The sequence below is a fragment of the Lepisosteus oculatus genome, chromosome 6, assembly GCF_040954835.1.
Source record: "Lepisosteus oculatus isolate fLepOcu1 chromosome 6, fLepOcu1.hap2, whole genome shotgun sequence".
Taxonomy (NCBI): Eukaryota; Metazoa; Chordata; class Actinopteri; order Semionotiformes; family Lepisosteidae; genus Lepisosteus; species Lepisosteus oculatus.
Genome location: NC_090701.1, coordinates 41,376,037 through 41,396,079, shown reverse-complemented (window position 1 = coordinate 41,396,079; position 20,043 = coordinate 41,376,037). Strand labels below are relative to the sequence as shown.

The following is a 20,043-nucleotide window of genomic DNA, read 5'->3' as shown; positions in this document are numbered from 1 at the left end:
GGCAACTGAGCTGAGACTCTGCGCCCAGGACCCCACTATAGCACAGCCCTCTCCCATCCATCACCAATCACACCCAGCCTTGCCTTTTCGGATCGTCTGCAGGAAACCCCCAGACAAGCACGCCGACAAATCAAACGGGCCCGTTTCCATTTTCTCCATATATATCGGCAACGGCATCATGGCTTCCTCTCAGGACACCTCCCTCCACCTGCAGGGTCCGCCCTGCAGAGACAGCCCGCTCGATACGGAAGACACAGAACAGAAAGAAAATCTTTATTTCACTGACGTGCTGCGATCTGTAAAATTAAAGAAAGGACCGGAGGCATCTACAAGCTTCAGACCTGAACTTTCTGGTTCAATAGATTTAATTTTTTTAAAATAAAAAAATCCTTAGAAAGTTTGCAAATAAAATATGTGTATCCCATAACACAAAATAAATGAATCAAAATATTGAACCCATGCTTCAGCAGGTCTCAGAGATACTCAGATTTTAAGAACATACTGTAGGACAGCTCACAAATGACGGGAGGCCATTCAGCCCAGCTAGCCAGTTGAGTACTTAGTAGCTAATTACCAAATCGTAGTTAACAAATGCTTATCTCATCCAGCTGTTTTTCTGAAAATGTGTAAAGATCGGTTTCAGCTACATGGTTGGGTGACTTGTTCCAAACAAAGTTTGTTTTGTGTTTCATTGTTCATTCAGAGGGTGGTACCGGTGGTACTTACCGGCACAGTGGTTAGTGTTGTTGCCTCACAGCGCTGGGGTCTTGGGCTCAGGTCCTGGGATGGCCTTTCAGTGTTCTAAGGTTTCTTCTCACAGTCCAATGACACACTGATAGCTTAGCTGTCTTGTAAAATTGGCTCTAGTGTGAGTGGGTGCCTGTACCTGTGATGCACTGGCATCCTGTCCAGAGTCATCACCAGCTTGCACCCATTTCTTGCCACGTTAGACTCCACCCCCCACCCCCCCACACACACAAGTTTAGAAAATGGTTGGATGTTCATTTCAAAGAAATCCACTGGGTCAACTCGAATACTTGTATCAGGTCCTCTCTTATTTATCTCTGTTCAAATATTCAGTTCCTTCTGCCTGTTGCACGTGTAGGGCACACTCTTGTAACTAAAGAGACTCAGTTCCTTCAGCCTGTCAGTGTAGGACACTCCCTTCAGACTGAAGAGACTCAGTTCTGTATATTCAGTAATGTATATGGTTTCTCTCATCTGGACTGCTTGCATAGTATTAAATTATTTTGTATAATGTGGCAATAATGTGGCATTGTATAAAGTAGACTTTACTAGTGCATTATGCAATTCAAATATTCCTTGATTTCAATTTGTATGCTATATCCTAGCACCCTCGTTACCTTTTGTTATGGTTTCCTGCAGGGAAGTCATAATCCTGGGGAGCTAGGAGGTTTTTTGGTTTTCCTTTCACCCTAACCTTTAATGACCTAACTGGATTCTCCTTAACTGCTTATTGGGAAAAATTGCAGCCTTTCCTTGTTCTTAAGAAACCAGAGATTAAAACCTGCTGGACAGTGACCCTTGAGGACTGGAGTTGTGTGATTGTGATGCCCATTGGTCTTGTTCGCCTTAGCCTGGTTATTTACATGATTGCACTCATTCTCTCGGGTTCAGAAAGGAGAGTTTGTCTTCAAACTCAGTCTAGGTTTTTAAGGGCTTTGTTTCCATGCTTTAAAGGCAGCTCTTGTGCCTCGCTGTGAGCAGGGTCTCTGAACCTGGATGCCCACAGACACTGAAGGCACTAGCAACTAATTGCAGCTCCTGAGGTAACAGTCAAGTTTCACACCTGCACTGTCTTCCTGTTAGTATCTTATTCTTGCTCTCTGTGGTCTGGCACTGACATTCGACCTGCCTGCACAAGGGTGTTTGTAGCGAAACTGATGGATTTCACATGCATGTCCCCTCCATTGATGTATATAATCCACTCATCATATCTGTAATATACTGCCAAAGAGGAAATAGTTATCTGTTCAGGGATAGAAAAAGCTGAGTGAATCTGGGGATTAAAGTGAAGTACTGTATCTGTATTTTCTCACTTGTCTGTGTAGGAGGTTTTAGAGTTCTGAATGGTACTGCATAAATCATTTTTCTGATATTTTTCCTTACTAAGAACAGTGCCTCATCATTTCTATTTTCCTCTTATTTGCCAAAAAGTGAAGGGAGTACAACAGAGTGAATGCAATGAGCATATTTTATTGTGTTATTTGGAGAACAGCAAAATTGCAAGTAAAATTAAAAATTAAAAATATGCACGAGCTGACAGAGTACATTCAGGACACACATAGATCTTTTACACGTGTCTGTGCTTGTCTGAAATCAATCAATTGGTCACAAATTGTTTACAGATAGTGTGGCAAATGTATCACACATGAATATAGATCCCCTTGTTATTGGATTATCAAAGCTGTTCCATAAGGCAAAGCAAGAGGAAATTGAATTTTGTGTCATTCTCTGAGATGACTATATATTATGTATTTTCTTGTGACACGATATACCCGGAGTCAGGAGCTCTCCAATGTTCCTATCACTGTAACTCCTAAATCTGTAACTCCTAAATCTGTAAATCACTGTAACTCCTAAATCTGTAATTCTTTACCAGAACTGGAAACCTATTACCGTTCTCAATGTAGACAATAAAATCGTTTGCTTTCACAGACGCAAAGTGACTTCAATTTGACAATATTCATCTGAGTAAAGGGTTCTGTTTAGAATCAGAACAACATTAAACTTGTGATGGATGCTTTATATCAGTTTACAACAAACCCTTTTACAGTTTTACAGATGGCGTTTAATTATCTGCAACAATTTTACCGGGGGGTTAAATGAAGTTCGCTTACACATCATCTGGAACAAAAATCAGAATATCCTTCAGGTCTCAAGGACCAGTGTTCCCTTCATCAAAACATTACTTTATTGATCAATTTCTGAAATAACTCTTCCTGATCTATAAATAGGTGATTTAGGGTGACTTAGAAGAATAAGGACCAGGGTTGGGGATCCCTGATTTTGATATTGGTCATTTTTCCTTTTCAGAAGTGGAGCCCTACCACCCTTCCCAGTGTGGAATAAAAGCGTCAGTCTAACAGAGGTACAGGGACTCAAACATCAGGATATGAATCTGTGTAAAAGAAAATGAACCTAGACCAGACTAAACCAGCGACAGGCTGTTTTGATGGCAATGCTGATTTAAAAAATAAATAAACAGCTCCATTATGTTTCTAGGAATCTGAAGGATATCCAATTGTATTTCAAATGTTAAATATCTCTTTTTTGGGGGATTTTTCCTAGTCTGAGAAAGACGTTTGAGTGTAATCAGCACCATTAGACCCCTCTCACTCCTCCTTTAATCTGAGAAGAGGACTTATTATTTTGTATCTACATCCCCTCTTTCTTTTTCACACATACAATGTGATACATTCTGCATTAAAAACATTCTGCCCTTCCAGGTATTAGTATTAGGCAGTAGTGTCCTTGTACAATCACACCTAGGTCAAGAGCTCTCCCTTACAGCAAAACCTTCGTGAGAGCTCAACCTTAGGAACGTTAGGAACAGTGATCTCAGACCCTGCTGTACAAGAATGCTGACTGCGTCAGAAAAACAGATGGCCAAGATCAAAAGATCTTCTTCACGTTTTAGCCACATTTCAATGAAGACATTCTGGCATGTCTTTTAGATTCTTTATGGAAAATAACAAATTGCCCAGCTACGAGGTGCAACCACATATGCTTAAAAGTGCAACTGAATGGTGTAAACCGTTCAGCCCATCTAGTTCATTTGATAGGTTGTTAATTGACCTGAAGATCTTATCCAGCTGAAAAAAAAATTTAAAATGCACTTTCATGCAGTTTACATTCTGTCTTCTGGTTCCTGTCTCACTGATTTCACTGGGCTAACTTTGCCTTTTCCTATGGGGAATTTGAACACCTATATCTGGTCCCCTCAGAGGTTTCGCTACCACTGTTTGGCAGCCTGTAATAAGGGGATCTGAGCTCCAGCAGTATGTTTAAGTGTATTGCATCCTGTAATTATATGTAAAAACATTCGCTGAGTCATAATGTAATGTGTACAAGAGTGTTGCATTCCTCAAGTGTCGATTTTGACAAGAATTCTCCCTTCCCTAGTTGAAATATCTGAAAGATTTTGAGGGAGAAACATGATTTTGCCCCCAGGGGGTCTACTGTGGACAGGGCGATATCTTTCTTACATATCTGATCATTTCAAACATTCAAACTTTGCTCTGCACAGCTTTGGGCAAGGAGCTGTTCGTGTTTTCATGAGGTTAAAAAAAGAACGAGTGACAAAAGGGAGATCATACTTTCCAGAGCGAGTCTCCCTGAGGCCAGCTTGAGAGCCAAGACCTTCCAAATCTTCCCGGAAAGCATCAGGGTTTAGAATATAGAAACAGATAATAGCAATTCTGCCATGACTGCTAAGAGCTGATACTTGAGATGCGCTCGTGGGTGGGATCAAGCTTCTCGGGCTGCAGGACATGACAACGCAAGCGTGCGCACAGGATAGCAAAGCAGATTAGATGGAATCCCGTCATGAACGCTTGAAGGTATCTGACTGTTTCTCACGGCGCTCGGCCCCTGGCAGAGGCCTGCACCCCGACGTCGTCGTAGTCCGTCCTGTCAAGAGCCGGAATGTCTTCGTCCCACAGCATTGCGGTCCGGACACTCTCCACGCCAGGGGCAGTGAGGCCAGTGCCTGCTGGACATACACATGCTCTGATTTCGGGCACAGACGTACAATAACTGCTTTACGTGACAGTGTCAGAGTTTCCAGCTACAATTACAGATCATGTGTGAAGACGTACAGAACACAGAACATGTAGACTATTGATTTAAAGCATTTGGAAACCCAACCCTAAGAGTTCATGCTTGAACATTTAATGGCTCAAGAACAGTTACACGTGAGAGCCCATCCAGCCCACTTTGGTAATTAGTAGCTAAGTGATGCCTAGATCCCAGATCCAGCCCTTTCCTGAAAGAAGCCAAGATAACGACTTCAACAACACGGCTGGCAAACCTGTTCCACACTCCCACCACCCTTTGTGTAAAGAAGTCTCCTATCCTAAATGGAGGATCTCATCCAGCTGTGTCTTGATGGAAGCCAGGGTATCGGCTTCAACAACATGGCTGGACTAAGATATAAAATACATTTAAAAATCCCAAATCATTTTTTACCATTCATTTATTTAAAATATTTTATGTCCCACTCCCGATTTTTTTGACAGACCCTAATTTGTATCAATGTAGTGGACAGTGGCTGTGATAGCAACCACTGTGCTGCCTTTTAAGACCTCAGGCACTACAGGAGCACCGGATCAATATAGTCTCCCTGTGAGTGGCAGAGCAGGGCAGTCACGCCTGATCACATACGGATCTGCCGGAATTCTAGCTGGGAATGTCTCACCTGACACCACATCTGGACCCTGGCTGGAAGGGAAAACGTCATCATAGTCATTTGGAGCCTCTTCCTTCAGGAGGGGTGTTGCCTTACCTAAACCACACAGCGAGATGCAGAATGATTAACCTGCTGGGCCCTTGAATAGTCTTTCATAACACAGGGGAAGATTTCTCCATCTACCAGATAGTCATATACTGTAGGGACAGAGGTCAGAAATGATCATTGTTATGAGCTGCTCATCAGTCTCAGAATTGCAATCGCAGGGCTGTCTGGCTGCTGTTACAGCCCCAATGTTAGTCCAACTAACGGTTCTTACAGAATGACGTCACCAGCTTCTGTCAGGTCTCAGGAGGACAAGAAAAGCCTCCCAGCACCCTTGACAAATGGGGTGAGGGTTTAAGTTAACAAGCAGTTAATTTGAAGGAAAATTAATTTTGAATTTGAAGTCAGCAGTTATGGTGCTGTGCTGTATTGTCAGATGTGTTTAGTAACTATGCAAAGTAATAAATTAAATCTTGAAATTAATTTACCTGGGGTAGAGCGAGCGCTGGTTTGTTGCACTGTGGGATACCTGAGGACCAGTGACCTCTGCTGACTCCAGAAGCCCTACCTGGGGTAGAGCGAGTGCTGGTGTGGTGCACTGTGGGATAGCTGAGGACCAGTGACCTCTGCTGACTCCAGAAGCCCTACCTGGGGTAGAGCAAGTGCTGGTGTGGTGCACTGTGGGATAGCTGAGGACCAGTGACCTCTGCTGACTCCAGAAGCCCTACCTGGGGTAGAGCGAGGGCTGGTGTGGTGCACTGTGGGATAACTGAGGACCAGAAGCCCTACCTGGGTTGGGGTGCCCCTCCCTGATCTCCACATCATTATAGTCGGAGGGCGGCTCTTCAAACAGGAGTCTCCCTGTGAGCAGGAAAGCAGGCCAGACCTCAGGCAATGACTCAACATGAGGAGTGAGTGTTAGGTGAGAGTTTCTAAGACATTTGCAAGGTTCTGCAAAAAGCTTTTGTTTTTGCTCCAAAAGAACAAAAATACTTTACAAGTTCATGAAAGATTAGTACCTTTACCTTTAAAACATAAGCCTTTCACTGAAGTTATGTAACCAGACATACCTAACCAGGTGGAAGTTACAAGCTGGAACTACTTTGTAGCCCACACAAGTGCAGACCTCACAGAAGTGCATTTAAAAGCGGGAACCGGGGTCACGTCTTTACGTACAGGGTTGTGAGAGTGAGAAGCAAGCTCCGCAGTCATGGCGTTAAACCCTGGTTTCTTAAAAGACATAGCTGGCTGAGATTCTCCAGTCAGGACAGGAAGCATGTCTTTACACAGAGAGAGGTGGGAGTGTTGAACAAGCTGCCAGCCCATGTTCTTGAGGCCGTTACCCTGGCTTCTTTCACGACACAGCTGGATGAGACCCTGTTATCAATTATCTATAAACAATCAAACGGGCTGCGTGGCTGCTAGTTCTGCCCTGCCGTGAGCCGCGGGTGGAGGCCCGGGGTAGTTTCCGAGACGCTCTCTCTCCTCACCTCTGCGGGGGGGTCCGAATGCTTTCACCGTGTACAGCTTGTGGTCCAGCTCCTCATAGACGGCATCCTGCCACAGAGCGATCTCTCTCCGGGCTACAACTGAGAGGGGAAGGGAAACAGTTCAGCCCTCCTGTCTGAACTGTACAGCAACAACTGGCCGGTCCTTCCTCAGTCCTGTCCCTCTCTGGATTGTGCGCGACATGCTGGCGGGCTAACTGGATCCGTGGCAGGCAGGCCTATGAAGTGGTTGCAGATGTGCTGGCGTGCCACTAGAGGCGCCAAAGGGCTTTTATTGAAGAGCATGTAATCTCAGTGGGAGCTAAACGAAGTGCATGACTCCTGTCCCTGTGGGGGCAGAATCCAGAAGGTTTTCTAGGTCTCTTTAAAACACCAACAGATGGAAAAGCATTAATATTATACTATGAATTGATTTCTTCTCAATTAGATCGTTAAACTGAGCTGGAATGAAGAGCTGCAGAGTTGTGGGCCACTGGATTAGATGACTGGTACCAGGGGTGAAGTGCACATTCTCACATGGGTTTAATCAGTGGTGTGTTGGGTACAAAAAGCCCTTGCATGGTGATAGGTGTGGTTGGGTTTGGTAGCAGTCAAAGGGAGTTGTTATCAATCATGGACATTGAGATACAGTCTCCCCCACTTTACTTCTACAGTCGTGGTGTGCATGCATGTGTGTGCGTGTGTGTGCGTACATGTGTGCCTATGCGTGTGAGCGAGCATGTGCGAGTGCCAGTGTGTGTGTGAGTGCATGCGGAAAATGCAAGTCTGTGTACCTAGCGAGTGCGAGTGCGTGTGCGTGTGCGTGTGACCGTGTAAGTGTGAAAGTGCGAGTGCACGTACGAGTGCATGTGCGAGAGCGAGGCTAAGCACATGCGTATGCAAGTTTGAGTTTGAGTGTGCATACATGTGTATGAGTTTGTGCACATGGGTGTGAGTGAATCTGTGTATGTCTGAGTGCACGTGTGAGTACATGTAAGTGTGTGAATGCATGTGCAGGTCTGTGTGTGTGCGAGATCTGCCCGCGGGCGGAAGGAGACCCCGCCTGACCTGTCCTCAGCTGCCGGTTCTGCTGCGTCTGCCAGGCCAAGGCGAGGAGCGCGCCGAGGAGCAGCAGGCCCAGCGGCAGGAGCGCCGCCAGCGGCATGGACAGGCCGCCCCCTGGCAGCACCTCTGGGTGGGCAGGAAGACATGGTATAAACAGAGGCGCTGGGTCTCAAGGAAAAGGAAAGGCTGTTTGTCAAATTAGCTAATTGAGGCCTCAAGTGGAAAGAGAACCAGAGACCTTCGGGCCTTTCAGGACTGGATTTGAGCCATCTTTCGTCTCACCCGCTCCCCGCTCACCTGTACAGACGACCCCAGCGTCCTCCTTCTGTGCGCAGTTGCCCTGTCCCAGGGGAGAGCGGCGGCAGTCCCACAGGTGGCGCTCATCGCCCGCGCACTTCACCTCGTCCAGCCAGATGGCGCCGTGTCCCCTGCCGAACGAGCCGTTGCCCACGGCCCTCACGGCCGCCCCGCAGCCCAGCTGTCTGCAGACCACCTGGGCGTCCTGCAGGTCCCAGGAGTCGTCACACACCGTCCCCCAGGAGCCCTCGAACCGCACCTCCACCCGGCCAGAGCAGTGACTGGGTCCCACCAGGCGCAGCGCCAGCTCTGGAAGGCGAATAAAGAGTCTGAGGCTCTTCTGTACACAAAGGGTGGTAGGGGTGTGGAACAAGAAGCCCGGCCATGTTGTTGAAGCCGATATCCTGGCTAGCTGGATGAGATCCTCACTTAAGTAAACTACTGTCTATCAAACAAGCTAGCAGATCCAAATGGCCTCTTCTTGTATGTAAGCCTTCTTATGTTCTTATATCTAAATAATCTTGAATCTCACATAGGGCAGTGCATGTACACAGTGCTCAGTGGACTCACCTGGGTTGCGTTCATGAGTCTGGTTTCCCGGCAGTGAGGTATTGTATCTTGGTACATCTTTGCTTTCACCTTTAAAGAAAACCCATGTCATCTTGCAGCTACATCTCATGAGGATATGTGTCTATTTCAAAACTGCAGCAGCAGTTTGATCACTTTGTGGTTTCGGGTACCTGAGCACACGACTGCCACGTCCTCCTTGTGTCCGCAGTCGTGCTGTCCCCAGCCCGCCGAGGGACACTCCCACAGAGACGACTCGTTCCCCGCGCAGCCCACCTCGTCCAGCCAGATCTGTCCGGTCCCCGGTCCGAAGGAGGCCGGCGCCCGGTCCCCGAGGGCCGTCCCGCACTGAAGCTGCCTGCACACCACCTGGGAGTCCGCCGGGCCCCAGGAGTCATCGCAGACCGTCCCCCAGGAGCCGCGGTGATAGACCTCCAGCCTCCCGGCACAGCCGTCTGGTCCCCCGGCCAGCCGCAGGGCCCTGTGGTCTGGGAGCAGACAGAGCCAGCGATCACAACTTCACAAAGAGTTGTGTGCTTCCTCTATGTGGCAGCAGGAAGAGAACCAGTGTCCTGCCCAGTTCAGTAGCCTTTGGAAATCTGTATCACCCTCTGAAATGCACATGTGCTGCTAAAATCTCTCTTCCATGCTCGGGGATGCATGATTTTTCTCACCATCTATGTATAAAATGATTTACATTGTTACAAATATGGAGGTTAAGAAACCAGCAAAATACAGAGTGGGCTAATCAATAATTAAATAATCACAAACCCCAAATGCCAAGAGTATACCCTAGGTCTCGGCATAGTTAGAGGCACCTGAGCTCTTCGTTCCTCTGGTGTAAGAGTAATAAATCAGGTACAAACCAATATTTATTAACAATGACAATAACACAAAGTAACACACAACGCAACATACAAGTTACTGATACAACATACAAGGTACTGAGGACTGTCTTAATCAGCCAGACAGCTACCCAGTATTCACAAATCCTACATAACAGCTACATGGGCCAACAAGAGAGATCAACCTGCCTCCTCAATAAGAGAGAATCCAACCCAGGGCTAAATCCCACTTCATGAAAATCTGGATCCCCCAAAGCAAGTGAATTTAATTTCCCATTCAAATAAGGCAACATTAACTGGAAGAAAATGTTTCAACCTGGGGATTCTTTGCAAAGAAAATCAGTTCCCTAAAATAACAGAACGGCAAGCTCTCCTAAACAAGGTTCAAATAAAATCTTTCCTTTTTTCTTCAAAATAAAGTCACATCATCTTACAGATACATCTAACAAGAATATATGTACACCTATTTCAAACAATTTGCAGCTTTAGTATTTACGGCCAGGCTGTGATGAAACCCATCCTGCTGGAGAGGAGACCTTATTTCTTCAAATATTATAACCAATTACTAGACAAAGCTCAGCAAAGTAATTCGCCCCTTGACTGTGACTTCATCGGTGCAGTTAATTGGCTGTGGCCATGGTGTGTAGCCAATCAGCTGTGAGAACCAGTTTTGCATCATAATAAAGGTGGGTGATGGGTAACAGAACAGCTCACGATTCAGGAAGAGGGGACAAGGATACTGAGGGGCACTTAACTTCGTATCACAGATCCAACAGAAAAAAGACACATGTCACACTGCTGCACATGTTGCTCCACATTCCACAGAACCAGCAGAACTCAGACTTCAGACTACAGGAGGGGCTGGACCAGCCGAGCATAGCGGTCCAGGAGTACGAGCCGAGTACCTGAGCACGTGATCTCAGCCACCTCGTTATCCCGGCAGGCGGTCTGGCCCCACGGCGACGACGGGCACTGCCACAGGGCGGAGTCCTGCCGGCGACACTGAATGTCGTCCAGCCACCGGGGGGCGCCGGTCAGCCTGGACGCCGTCTCTCCGACTCCCGCGCCGTCTCCGCACCCCAGCTGGTGGCAGATCACGGCGGCCGCGAGGTCGGTCATGTTGTTGCTACAGACGCTGCCCCAGCTGCCGTTGTAGAAAAGCTCCACCTGCCCCGAGCAGCCCCCGGACAGCCTCAGCTGCTTGTGCTCTGCCAACACAAGAGGACAGCCCTTCTGAAGAAACACAGCTCCCGCTCTGACATTTTACACCTCCCATTTTCTCCAGGCCGGTTTCTCTCAAAGTCATTGACATCACCGGACGTGGCATTCTGAGATGTGGACTCAATGGCGTGTCATATAGTCATATAATGTTCATCGTTCGCTCAGTACCTGACAATCACATACCAGAGTGACCGCGCCCTGGACAGACCTGCACAGCGGCAGTTTGATTAAGTTAAGGTTTCGGTACCTGAGCACACGACCGCCACGTCCTCCTTGTGTCCGCAGTCGTGCTGTCCCCAGCCCGCCGAGGGACACTCCCACAGAGACGACTCGTTCCCCGCGCAGCCCACCTCGTCCAGCCAGATCTGTCCGGTCCCCGGTCCGAAGGAGGTCTGCGCCCGGTCCCCGAGGGCCGTCCCGCACTGGAGCTGCCTGCACACCACCTGGGAGTCCGCCGGGCCCCAGGAGTCATCGCAGACCGTCCCCCAGGAGCCGCGGTGATAGACCTCCAGCCTCCCGGCACAGCCGTCTGGTCCCCCGGCCAGCCGCAGGGCCCTGTGGTCTGGGCGCAGACAGAGCCAGCGATTACACTTCAGAAAGAGTTGTGTGCTTCCTCTATGTGGCAGCAGGAAGAGAACCAGTGTCCTGTCCAGTTCAGTAATCCCTGGAAATCTGTATCCCCCTCTGAAATGCACATGAGCTGCTGATATCTCTTCCACTCTCGGGTTGTTCCACGCATGTTCCACATTCCACAAATGATTTTTCTCACCATCCATGTATAAAATGATTTAAGTTGATTAATGTTTATATTGTCACAAATATGGGGGTTAAAAAAACAGAAAGTGGAATAATCAATAATGAAATAATCAGATCCCTCAAATTTCAGAAAAATGCCAGGAATATACCACAGAAATTGGTGTAGTTAGAAGCACCCGAGTTTTTCATTCTCTGACAAAGCTCTGGCGAAAGATTAATACATTTGGCAAATTGGGATAAACAAATATTTATTAACAATAACACAAACTACATAACACATACAACTTACTCTGTTTATAAACAGGCATCTCAGAGGCCTACATCCTGAATACACAGAAAAACCCAAACTGCTAACCAGTATTAAAAAATATTCCTACATAACGCCTAAACAGGCCAACAGGAGAGACAGACCTGCCTTCTAAATGAAATAGAATGTGACCTAGAGTTGAATCTCTCTTCCTACAAATCCAGATACTTCAAAATGAATCAGAATCTGGTTCCATGGTCTATAATTGCATCACTATCCAGGAGAGAATGTTTTTAACCTTGGGATTCTTTAAACGGGAAATCAAGTTTCCTGTTAAATAACAGAACAGCAAGCTCTCTTAAAAAAAGGTTCCAGTACTTAGCGAACAAGGTCCTCTTGCAAGGCATGCACTTCCTTGTCCTCTCTCTCCCTTCTCTTTCCATGTGTCCCTCCTGCGTCTGCCTCTTCTTGGTTTCTCACTGATCAAGACTCTTGATGATTTACCAAGGATTTAATTACTTCAGAAAAATCAGATGAATCCATTTGATCAATGTGTCTCAGTGTATCTCAGAACCACTACAGCTCAGCAAACACCTCACCCATTGTTGCTGCTCACTTTCAAATCCAGAGAACTGCAAATGACGACAGTAGCTAGATGCTGACCTCACATCCATCACTATGTAATCCATGAGGACAAGGGATACATACAGAACTCTGTGTTCTTTCTTTCGGTCTCCCTGTCTTGTTCAAACATGACTTCAATCTGCATTCAAGTGGTGGTGGTAAAAGGTTTACATAACTCTTATTCCTTGCAAATGCATAAAATACACCAGGCGACTGATATCAGCGCACAAACAACGGGCTCCTTTCAACCCTGTTGTAATAAGCAAAAGCACAAACACACACTCAGCCCCCGTCTCTATCGTGGAAAGTTTTGCGGAACGCCCTCATTTCGGAGTGGGATCAGATTTCCTGTCGATACTGAATCGGATACGACACCGGACTGTGCGGAGGAAGTACTGTACGTCACGGAAAGTACGGGCTGAGACAGCATGGAAGAAAATCCCGGCCTGAGTGTCTTTGTTTTTTTGGCCAGTTCTGGAAAGGGCCGCCCTTTTGGAAGTGTTTTTTGGTGTAAGTGATGGAGAGAGACTGTACTGCGTGCGTCCAGTCCTTAGGATTGCTTCCGTCTTCTGCTTCTGTGACAACTCAACTCGCTTGAGCAAACCGCATCAATCTGCTTCTTCTACAAAATCCCAGCTCCAAAGCACCGTGCAAGCCCTTTATATACCAAACACACACAAATTAAATTCCAAGTGAGAATATGCACTTCTCCACCCATCACCAGTAATCTAAAAATTCAATATTTGGCACCCAGTGAGTCTATTTACAGGGATAAAAGGTGCTTTTGGCGGCCTCTAGTGGCTGATTCTTCAACTTTGGGCACGTCTGTTGAATTAGACTTCTTCCGATTCAATTAGACCATTGAATTTAACATTAAATAAAGTCTGTGCTCAGGAAAGACTCACGTGAGCACACCACGGCGACGCTGCTCTCGGTCCTGCAGCGCTGCGCCCGCGGGGAGCTGCAGTTCCCCAGGTGAGACTCTCCCCCGGAGCACCGGATGCCGGTCAGACACACGCTGCCCTCGCCTGTCCCGTACTGAGAGGAGCCGAAGACGTCCACGGCGGCGCCGCAGCCCAGCTGCCTGCACACCACAGAGGCCTCTCCGGGGCCCCAGGAGTCCTGGACGACCCTCCCCCAGGTCCCGCCGTGGTGCACCTCCACCCGGCCCTCACAGCGGCTGGCTCCCGCCGACAGCCGGACGTCCCGCAACGGGAACGACGACCCTGAGGACAGCAGGGCGGAGGAACCGATAACTCTCGGGGGCTTGACAATACAGCTGCCCCTTGCTGTTCTGATTCTACTGCTGACAGGTAAGGAGGAATGATGTGTTAGACAGCGTCGAAGAGCAGCCACGGTCAGAGAAGCCTGAGAAACACGCGGTATCAGTACAGCACGTACAGGGCTCGGCACCAATGATGTCACCCTCCCTCAGGAAAAGAGGGATCATCCATCAGCTGCACGTCACTTAGAGTGGAATGTCCAGAAAAGCACTGTATGAGTGTAAGGAATAATAATAATAATCCAAAAGAAAAATATTAATATTGACATTAAGAGAATATGTTTTTATTTGACTGCGATGTCATTTCAGTGCCGAGGATAAAGCAGACCCGAGCGTCTCAGGTTTTTGAACCCTGGCTAAGGCTGAGAGAACCCGGGCTCTGCCTTAGAAGAGAGAGGCGTGTTCCAGACGCAACATCGTTGTTTACATGCAGCTCTCCCTGGCACTGCTGGTATTCGACCCCTAAACAAGTCCACCGCGCCGAGAGCCCAGGAGCTGTTCCGCACTGTAGAAGCTCGGAGGGGGGGGGGTGATGTCGGCCACTGCCGCGGACCCGCGCAACCCCCCTCACCCCCCCTCCTCCACCGCACTCACCGGAGCAGGTGACCTCCGCGCGGGCGCCGGGCGGGCACTCTCCCTGCCCCAGGGCGAACCCCCGGCACGCCATCAAGCGATCCTCGCTGCCCTCGCAGTCGAAGTGATCTCTCCACGCCGCGCCGGACCCCACGCCGAGCGCTCCCGGTCCGGCAGCCGCCACCGCGACCCCGCAGTCCAGCTGCCGGCACAGGACGCTGGCGTCTCTCAGGTCCCAGTGGCGGCCGCAGACGCCCGCCCACTCTTCGCCCCGCCACTGCAGCTCCACGCGGCCAGAGCAGGGGTCCGGGCCGCCCACCAGCCTGAGCCCCGTGTAGCCTGAAAGACAGGGACCACAGCTCTCGGCAGCCCGGTCTCAACACTTCACCTCCAGTACGGCAAGAGCACAAGAGCAACAGCTACTGTTGGCAGAGGAACAAGCAAAGGTTTATTCCCTGCTGGAAAGAGAAGAAAAGAAACACAACGTTTTGGACAGGGGAGAGGATTAGAAGGAAACGAGTCTGTCGCTCAGAGAAGGGGGAAGGTGTGATCCTAGTTTCAGGGTCACTTTGGTTGGGATGTCTTTCTGCAATAGGAGTTGAGAAACCCCTTGGTGAGAACGCAGGTGGAGAGATCAGTGTGATCATGGCCGTCAGAGGTGAAATGGGAAACTATGAGCTTGGAGAGATCTTTGATCTTCACATGAGCCCCAACATGTTCTCTGAAACTGTCTCCCAGTCTCCTTCCTGTCTCACCAATCTAGATGGCCGGGCATTTACTGCAAGAGATACAGTAAATAAGGTTGCTGGAGGTACAAGATGCCATCTGGGTGATCCGGAATTGTCCTGAGGGGCCTTGAATGAGTGTAGTGGTGGCTGTGTACTTGCAGGTGATACAGCGAGCTCTGTTGCAGGGGAAAGTGCCTGGTGTGGATGGCTGCTGAGGGTGGTCAAGGGAGCTGTGAGCAAGAAGGTCACGCAGATTAGGTGGTCGGCGATATGAGATGATGGGGTGGTCAGAAAAGAGGGTACCAGCGGATTATTATTTTTTGTATTTGTACAACTGGATACACTGTGAAGAGTTTTTTTGTTTCATTCAACTGTTCGAGGAAGTCCCTGATGTAAATTAAGAGGCAAGTTAGTTTAAATGCCTGGGCAAGCGCTGCACCACGGTAATGTAGAAGACTGTTACAGGCTTCAGAGCGAATTCCGAGCCTCACCTGTACAGAGCACGCTCACATCACTTCTGTGCGTGCAGCTCTGGTTCCCCCTGGTGGACAACGGGCAGAACGACAGGTGGGTCTCGTCACCGCGGCAGCGCCTCACTTCGGCCCGGATTAGGCCCCACCCCTCTCCGAAATAGGCCCCCCCGAGGACCTCTTTAGCGCGGCCACAGCTCTCCTGCCGGCAGATGACCTCTGCGCCCGGCCAGTCCAGGTCTGTCTCGCACACAGTGCCCCAGGTCTGCTCAGACAGGACTTCCACCCTCCCGAAGCAGAGATGGATTCCACTCGCTAAACGCACTCCTTGTTCAGCTGGAATGACAGTCGGGCAGAAGGTCAGGTTAGGAAAACAACCAGCACGTCAAGAGGCAGAGTACAAACTAAGAGAGAAGCTGTAACTAGGACGAAACTTCCCCGATGCTGGAGAAATCCATCAGTCACTGTCCAGCAAAGCAATTTTTGATCTTTCACCTTATTCTCGAAGAGTAGAAACTGCCCTAGGGCTCTGAACTTTTGTGCTATTGCTAGTAAGATAGTTTTTTGAGCTTGAGTTTAAATGTGAGATTTTTAAAGCTTGAGTGATTACATTTATGCCATCAGATGCCACTGGGCTAAAAACAGAACCACCTTGCAACAGTGTGGATGAGAATCGATTCCAGAGGTTGATCCAAAACATTTATTTAGGGTTAATATTTAGCTGAGCTGGAAAAGCACCACTGTGGAAGGGCTGCCAGGGCTATGGGCTCAGAACTCAGGAGGTGGGAGGTTCAAATCCCAGGAGAGGCACAGCTCGTGTACGCCTGAGAAAGATCGCTCCAGATACGATTGTGTTCGCAGATACAAATGGAAGCTGCTTTGGACAAACACATCAGCTAAATAAATTAAAGACAACATTAAATAGTATAGAAGGTCGACTTCATAGGATACTGCTGCTCTGCTATCAATTCAGAGATCAAGCTTTTCCAGTATTTTCATCATAAATATCAGATATTCAAATAAAGACTGATGTATTGTTTTTTTCAATTTGTAAAATTGCGGACTGGATCCACACGAGATTCGAGAGACCGCCATCGATCCCCTACCTGAACAGATCACTCCAGCATCTTCACTGTGATCGCAGTTCATGTTACTCCATCCCTCTGAAACACAGCGGCTCAGTGTGACCTCCGTCCCCTCGCAGGACACCCCGTCCAGCCACACCGGTCCAGACCCCGGTCCGAAACGGGCGCCCCCTGGTGCCGACACGGCGGATCCGCAGCCCAGCTGCCTGCACACCACGGCGGCGTTGTTCAGCTCCCAACCATCGTCACACACTGTCCCCCACTGTCCCGCGTGCAGGACCTCCACCCTGCCCTCACAGGCGTGGGCACCACCCACCAGCCTCACGTCACGGCCTGGGGGACAGGGGCGAGAGGGAGTTTCTTTCACCACCAGCGCTGTTCGACATGGAATTGCTCAGAACTTTTTTTTTTCCACTGGGCCTATGCTTTTCGCCAGAAAACATTTGAACGGGCACAATCGCCAGTGGGTCTTGAATTTTCTCAGCTGTTGATCGCAAAGACACAAGGCAGGTCACAAACGAGAGCTGGCCCTTCAGATCGTCCTGCTCATTTGGTTGTTAGCAGTTAATGAATGCCAGGAACTCTGTCAGTGCTATTATCAGCAGTCCTGTCTGAGCTCAGGCATTACTGTTGGAGTGGCTAGATGGAGTATTAAAAGAAGGGTTGTGGTGTCTATTTACTCCCTTTGCTAAGAGCACACCCCAGCTGCTCCTGAACACTGCTGTAAGCACACCCTGCAGTGCCTGTACGCTGAACACTGCTGTGAGCACACCCCCACTGCTCCTGAACACTGCTGTTAGTACACCCTGCTGTGCCTGTATACTGAACACTGCTGTGAGCACACCCCCGCTGCTCCTGAACACTGAACACTGCTGTGAGCTCACCCCCGCTGCTCCCAACCACTGCTGTGAGCACACCCTGCTGTGTCTGAACACTGAATACTGCTGTAAGCTCACCCCTGCTGCTGCTGAACACTGCTGTGAGCACACCCCCGCTGCTCCTGAACACTGAACACTGCTGTGAGCTCATCCCCACTACTCCTGAACACTGCTGTGAGCACACCCCCACTGCTCCTGAACATTGAACACTGCTGTGGGTACACCCCCCCTGCTCCTGAACACTTCTGTGAGTACAACTCCCCATCTCCTGAACACTGCTGTGAGCTCACCTCTGCTGCCGCTGAACACTGCTGTGAGCACACCCCTGTGAACAAGCTCCTAAACACTTCTCTAAGCACATCCATCTGGTCCTGGACACTGCTGTAAGCACTCCAGACTGGTCCTGAACACTTCTGTGAGCACATCTTGCTATTCCAGAACACTGCTGTGATCACACTTGGTTGTTCTTGAACACTGCTGTGTTCACACTTGGTTGTTCTTGAACACTGCTGTGATCACACTTGGTTGTTCCTGAACCCAGCTGCCGGAGCCCCAACAAATCCTAATGCAGAGACAATCTGGACAGCCTGCCTGGGAATTCAGAGAGCTCTTTGAGCAGGATGCCCCTCTCCTAATGCTCTGCTAGAGCCCCAGCACACCAGCGCTGCTCATGAAACACTGAATATTTCTCTGATTCACCCCGTTTATATTTACCTCTACAGCAGTAGGTAAAGAAGGGTCCTTCTTCTACAACTACAATTCTCACTAGTTTCTTCCAGTAAAATGGTTTATCACACAATACCGATTAATCAGTGATGGTGTTTAGAAGTCCAGTGAGCCCAGGCTCACGCCAGCGAGTGACAGGAAAGATTGCAGATGAATCACCTGAGCTCACGCCTGACCCTCTGCCCTCCAAGTCCCTTTGTGCCTGGAGAGGAGGAAGACTATGGTACTTACCGGCTGAGGTGGGCAGCGCCAGGACAGCGAGAGCGAAGACGAAGACGAACAGGCGGCTCTCCATCATCGTCAGGACGGACCAGCCCTCCCCTGACTGCAGCCGAGACCCCAGACTTCACACCCGAGCCCACAGGGCAACTGAGCTGAGACTCTCACTTCCCAGCCTCTTAGCTATATCATGGCCCCCATCCATCACCAATCACACTCTGCCTTGCCTTTTTCAGCCTGCCAGCAGGAAACCTTCAAATAGGGCAGATGGCAAATCACATCGGACTGTGTCACGTTTGTCCATATATATCAAAGACACACAGCCTGCTCCCAGGTAGACCCCTCCCAGCAGTGACGAGCCCTGCGCTGCAGGAGAGAGAGAGAGTGAGCAAGGATCAGGTCACACAGCTCTTCATTTCACAGACAGGGCAGGCATAGAGGCAAGCAGAGAATCACAGGCAAGCAGGTAACCAAACCTCACGGCACCTGGCTGCATAGTTTTTATTACACAGCCGGCACATTTTCCTCAATTTCCCTTCGGGATCAATCCAGTTTTATCTTATCTTAACGAACTAATCATTTTGGGGACCACACGTAGTTTGTCATAGAAATTCCCTCTTCAGCTCTCGGTTGAAATAATTTGCAAGGAATCACATATCTGCTGTTTCCCATATGCACATGGGGGTTTGTCCCCATCAGGATATGTTAAAACACTAGGCATATATATCCAAGAAGAAGAAAATCCTGAAAGTCTGTCTTTCAAGTCCATTGTCAGTCTGTTGCTGCTGCCCATGTTATGGAGTTAGTTTAACTCTGCTAATTCATTTTAGCCTCTGCTATTTAATTTTTCTCTTTTCTAAATAATTTTTACCCTCCCTTAATGTAATTCATCTTCCCTTCTGTGAATTATCGCCAACAGAGGCTTTATAAGGCATCAGGCCCTATGATCTGTGCCACCATTGAGTGATACTGAATAAAGAAAGCTATTTAATTCCACTCAAGTGTTTATGTTCATTTCTGTCCTGGTACTGGAGGAGCTGCTGTGTCTGCAGGTGTTCAGTCAAGCTGGGTTCACGGTGACCTGACACAACTCTTAACTTAATTCTACTAGTTTCAAATCTACCCAGGCCGGCAGCTGCACCTGTTTTAGCAAGACCTAGAAACCCTGTAGACACAGCGCCCCCTCCAGGACTGGACACCCTGCTGTAGACGCAGCGCCCCCTCCAGGACTGGGACTGGACACCCTGCTGTAGACACAGCGCCCCCTCCAGGACCAGGACTGGACACCCTGCTGTAGACACAGCGCCCCCTCCAGGACTGGGACTGGGGACCCCTGCTTTAGGTGAAGCTCAAGCCATCTGGCCTCAGTAGTCACCAGTTGAGCAATGAAACTAGATAACAGAGACCACAATATATAAGACTGGAACATCATTTGTATTGTGCAGGAAAAGTTCTATTAACACATAATTAGACTAAATTTGTCCCCCCAGGGCCTGT

At 48.8% G+C, this 20,043-nt stretch overlaps 1 protein-coding gene across 1 annotated transcript; it reads right to left on the bottom strand.

Moving 5' to 3' along the window:
• Window positions 1-2,201: 2,201 nt before the first annotated feature.
• On the bottom strand, window positions 2,202-18,904 carry LOC107076475 (deleted in malignant brain tumors 1 protein-like). The gene is made up of 15 exons (XM_069191663.1): window positions 18,559-18,904; window positions 16,745-17,056; window positions 15,660-15,974; window positions 14,462-14,779; window positions 13,491-13,811; window positions 11,206-11,520; window positions 10,643-10,945; window positions 9,066-9,380; window positions 8,896-8,964; window positions 8,326-8,634; window positions 8,032-8,154; window positions 6,967-7,065; window positions 6,266-6,337; window positions 5,441-5,527; window positions 2,202-4,732 (listed from the first exon to the last, which is right to left on the bottom strand). Exons 1-15 carry the CDS (start codon window positions 18,623-18,625, stop codon window positions 4,599-4,601), a joined length of 3,159 nt encoding a protein of 1,052 aa, XP_069047764.1. The 5' UTR covers window positions 18,626-18,904; the 3' UTR covers window positions 2,202-4,598.
• Window positions 18,905-20,043: the final 1,139 nt, after the last annotated feature.

Coding starts and splice junctions, on each gene's coding strand:
- LOC107076475 (XM_069191663.1), bottom strand. CDS start 18,625: ATGATGGAGAGCCGCCTGTTCGTCTTCGTCTTCGCTCTCGCTGTCCTG. Junction 15,975..16,744: donor TGCTGGAGTGATCTGTTCAG/GTAGGGGATCGA, acceptor CTGTCATTCCAG/CTGAACAAGGAGTGCGTTTA. Junction 6,338..6,966: donor ATTCGGACCCCCCCGCAGAG/GTGAGGAGAGAG, acceptor TCCTGCTCACAG/GGAGACTCCTGTTTGAAGAG.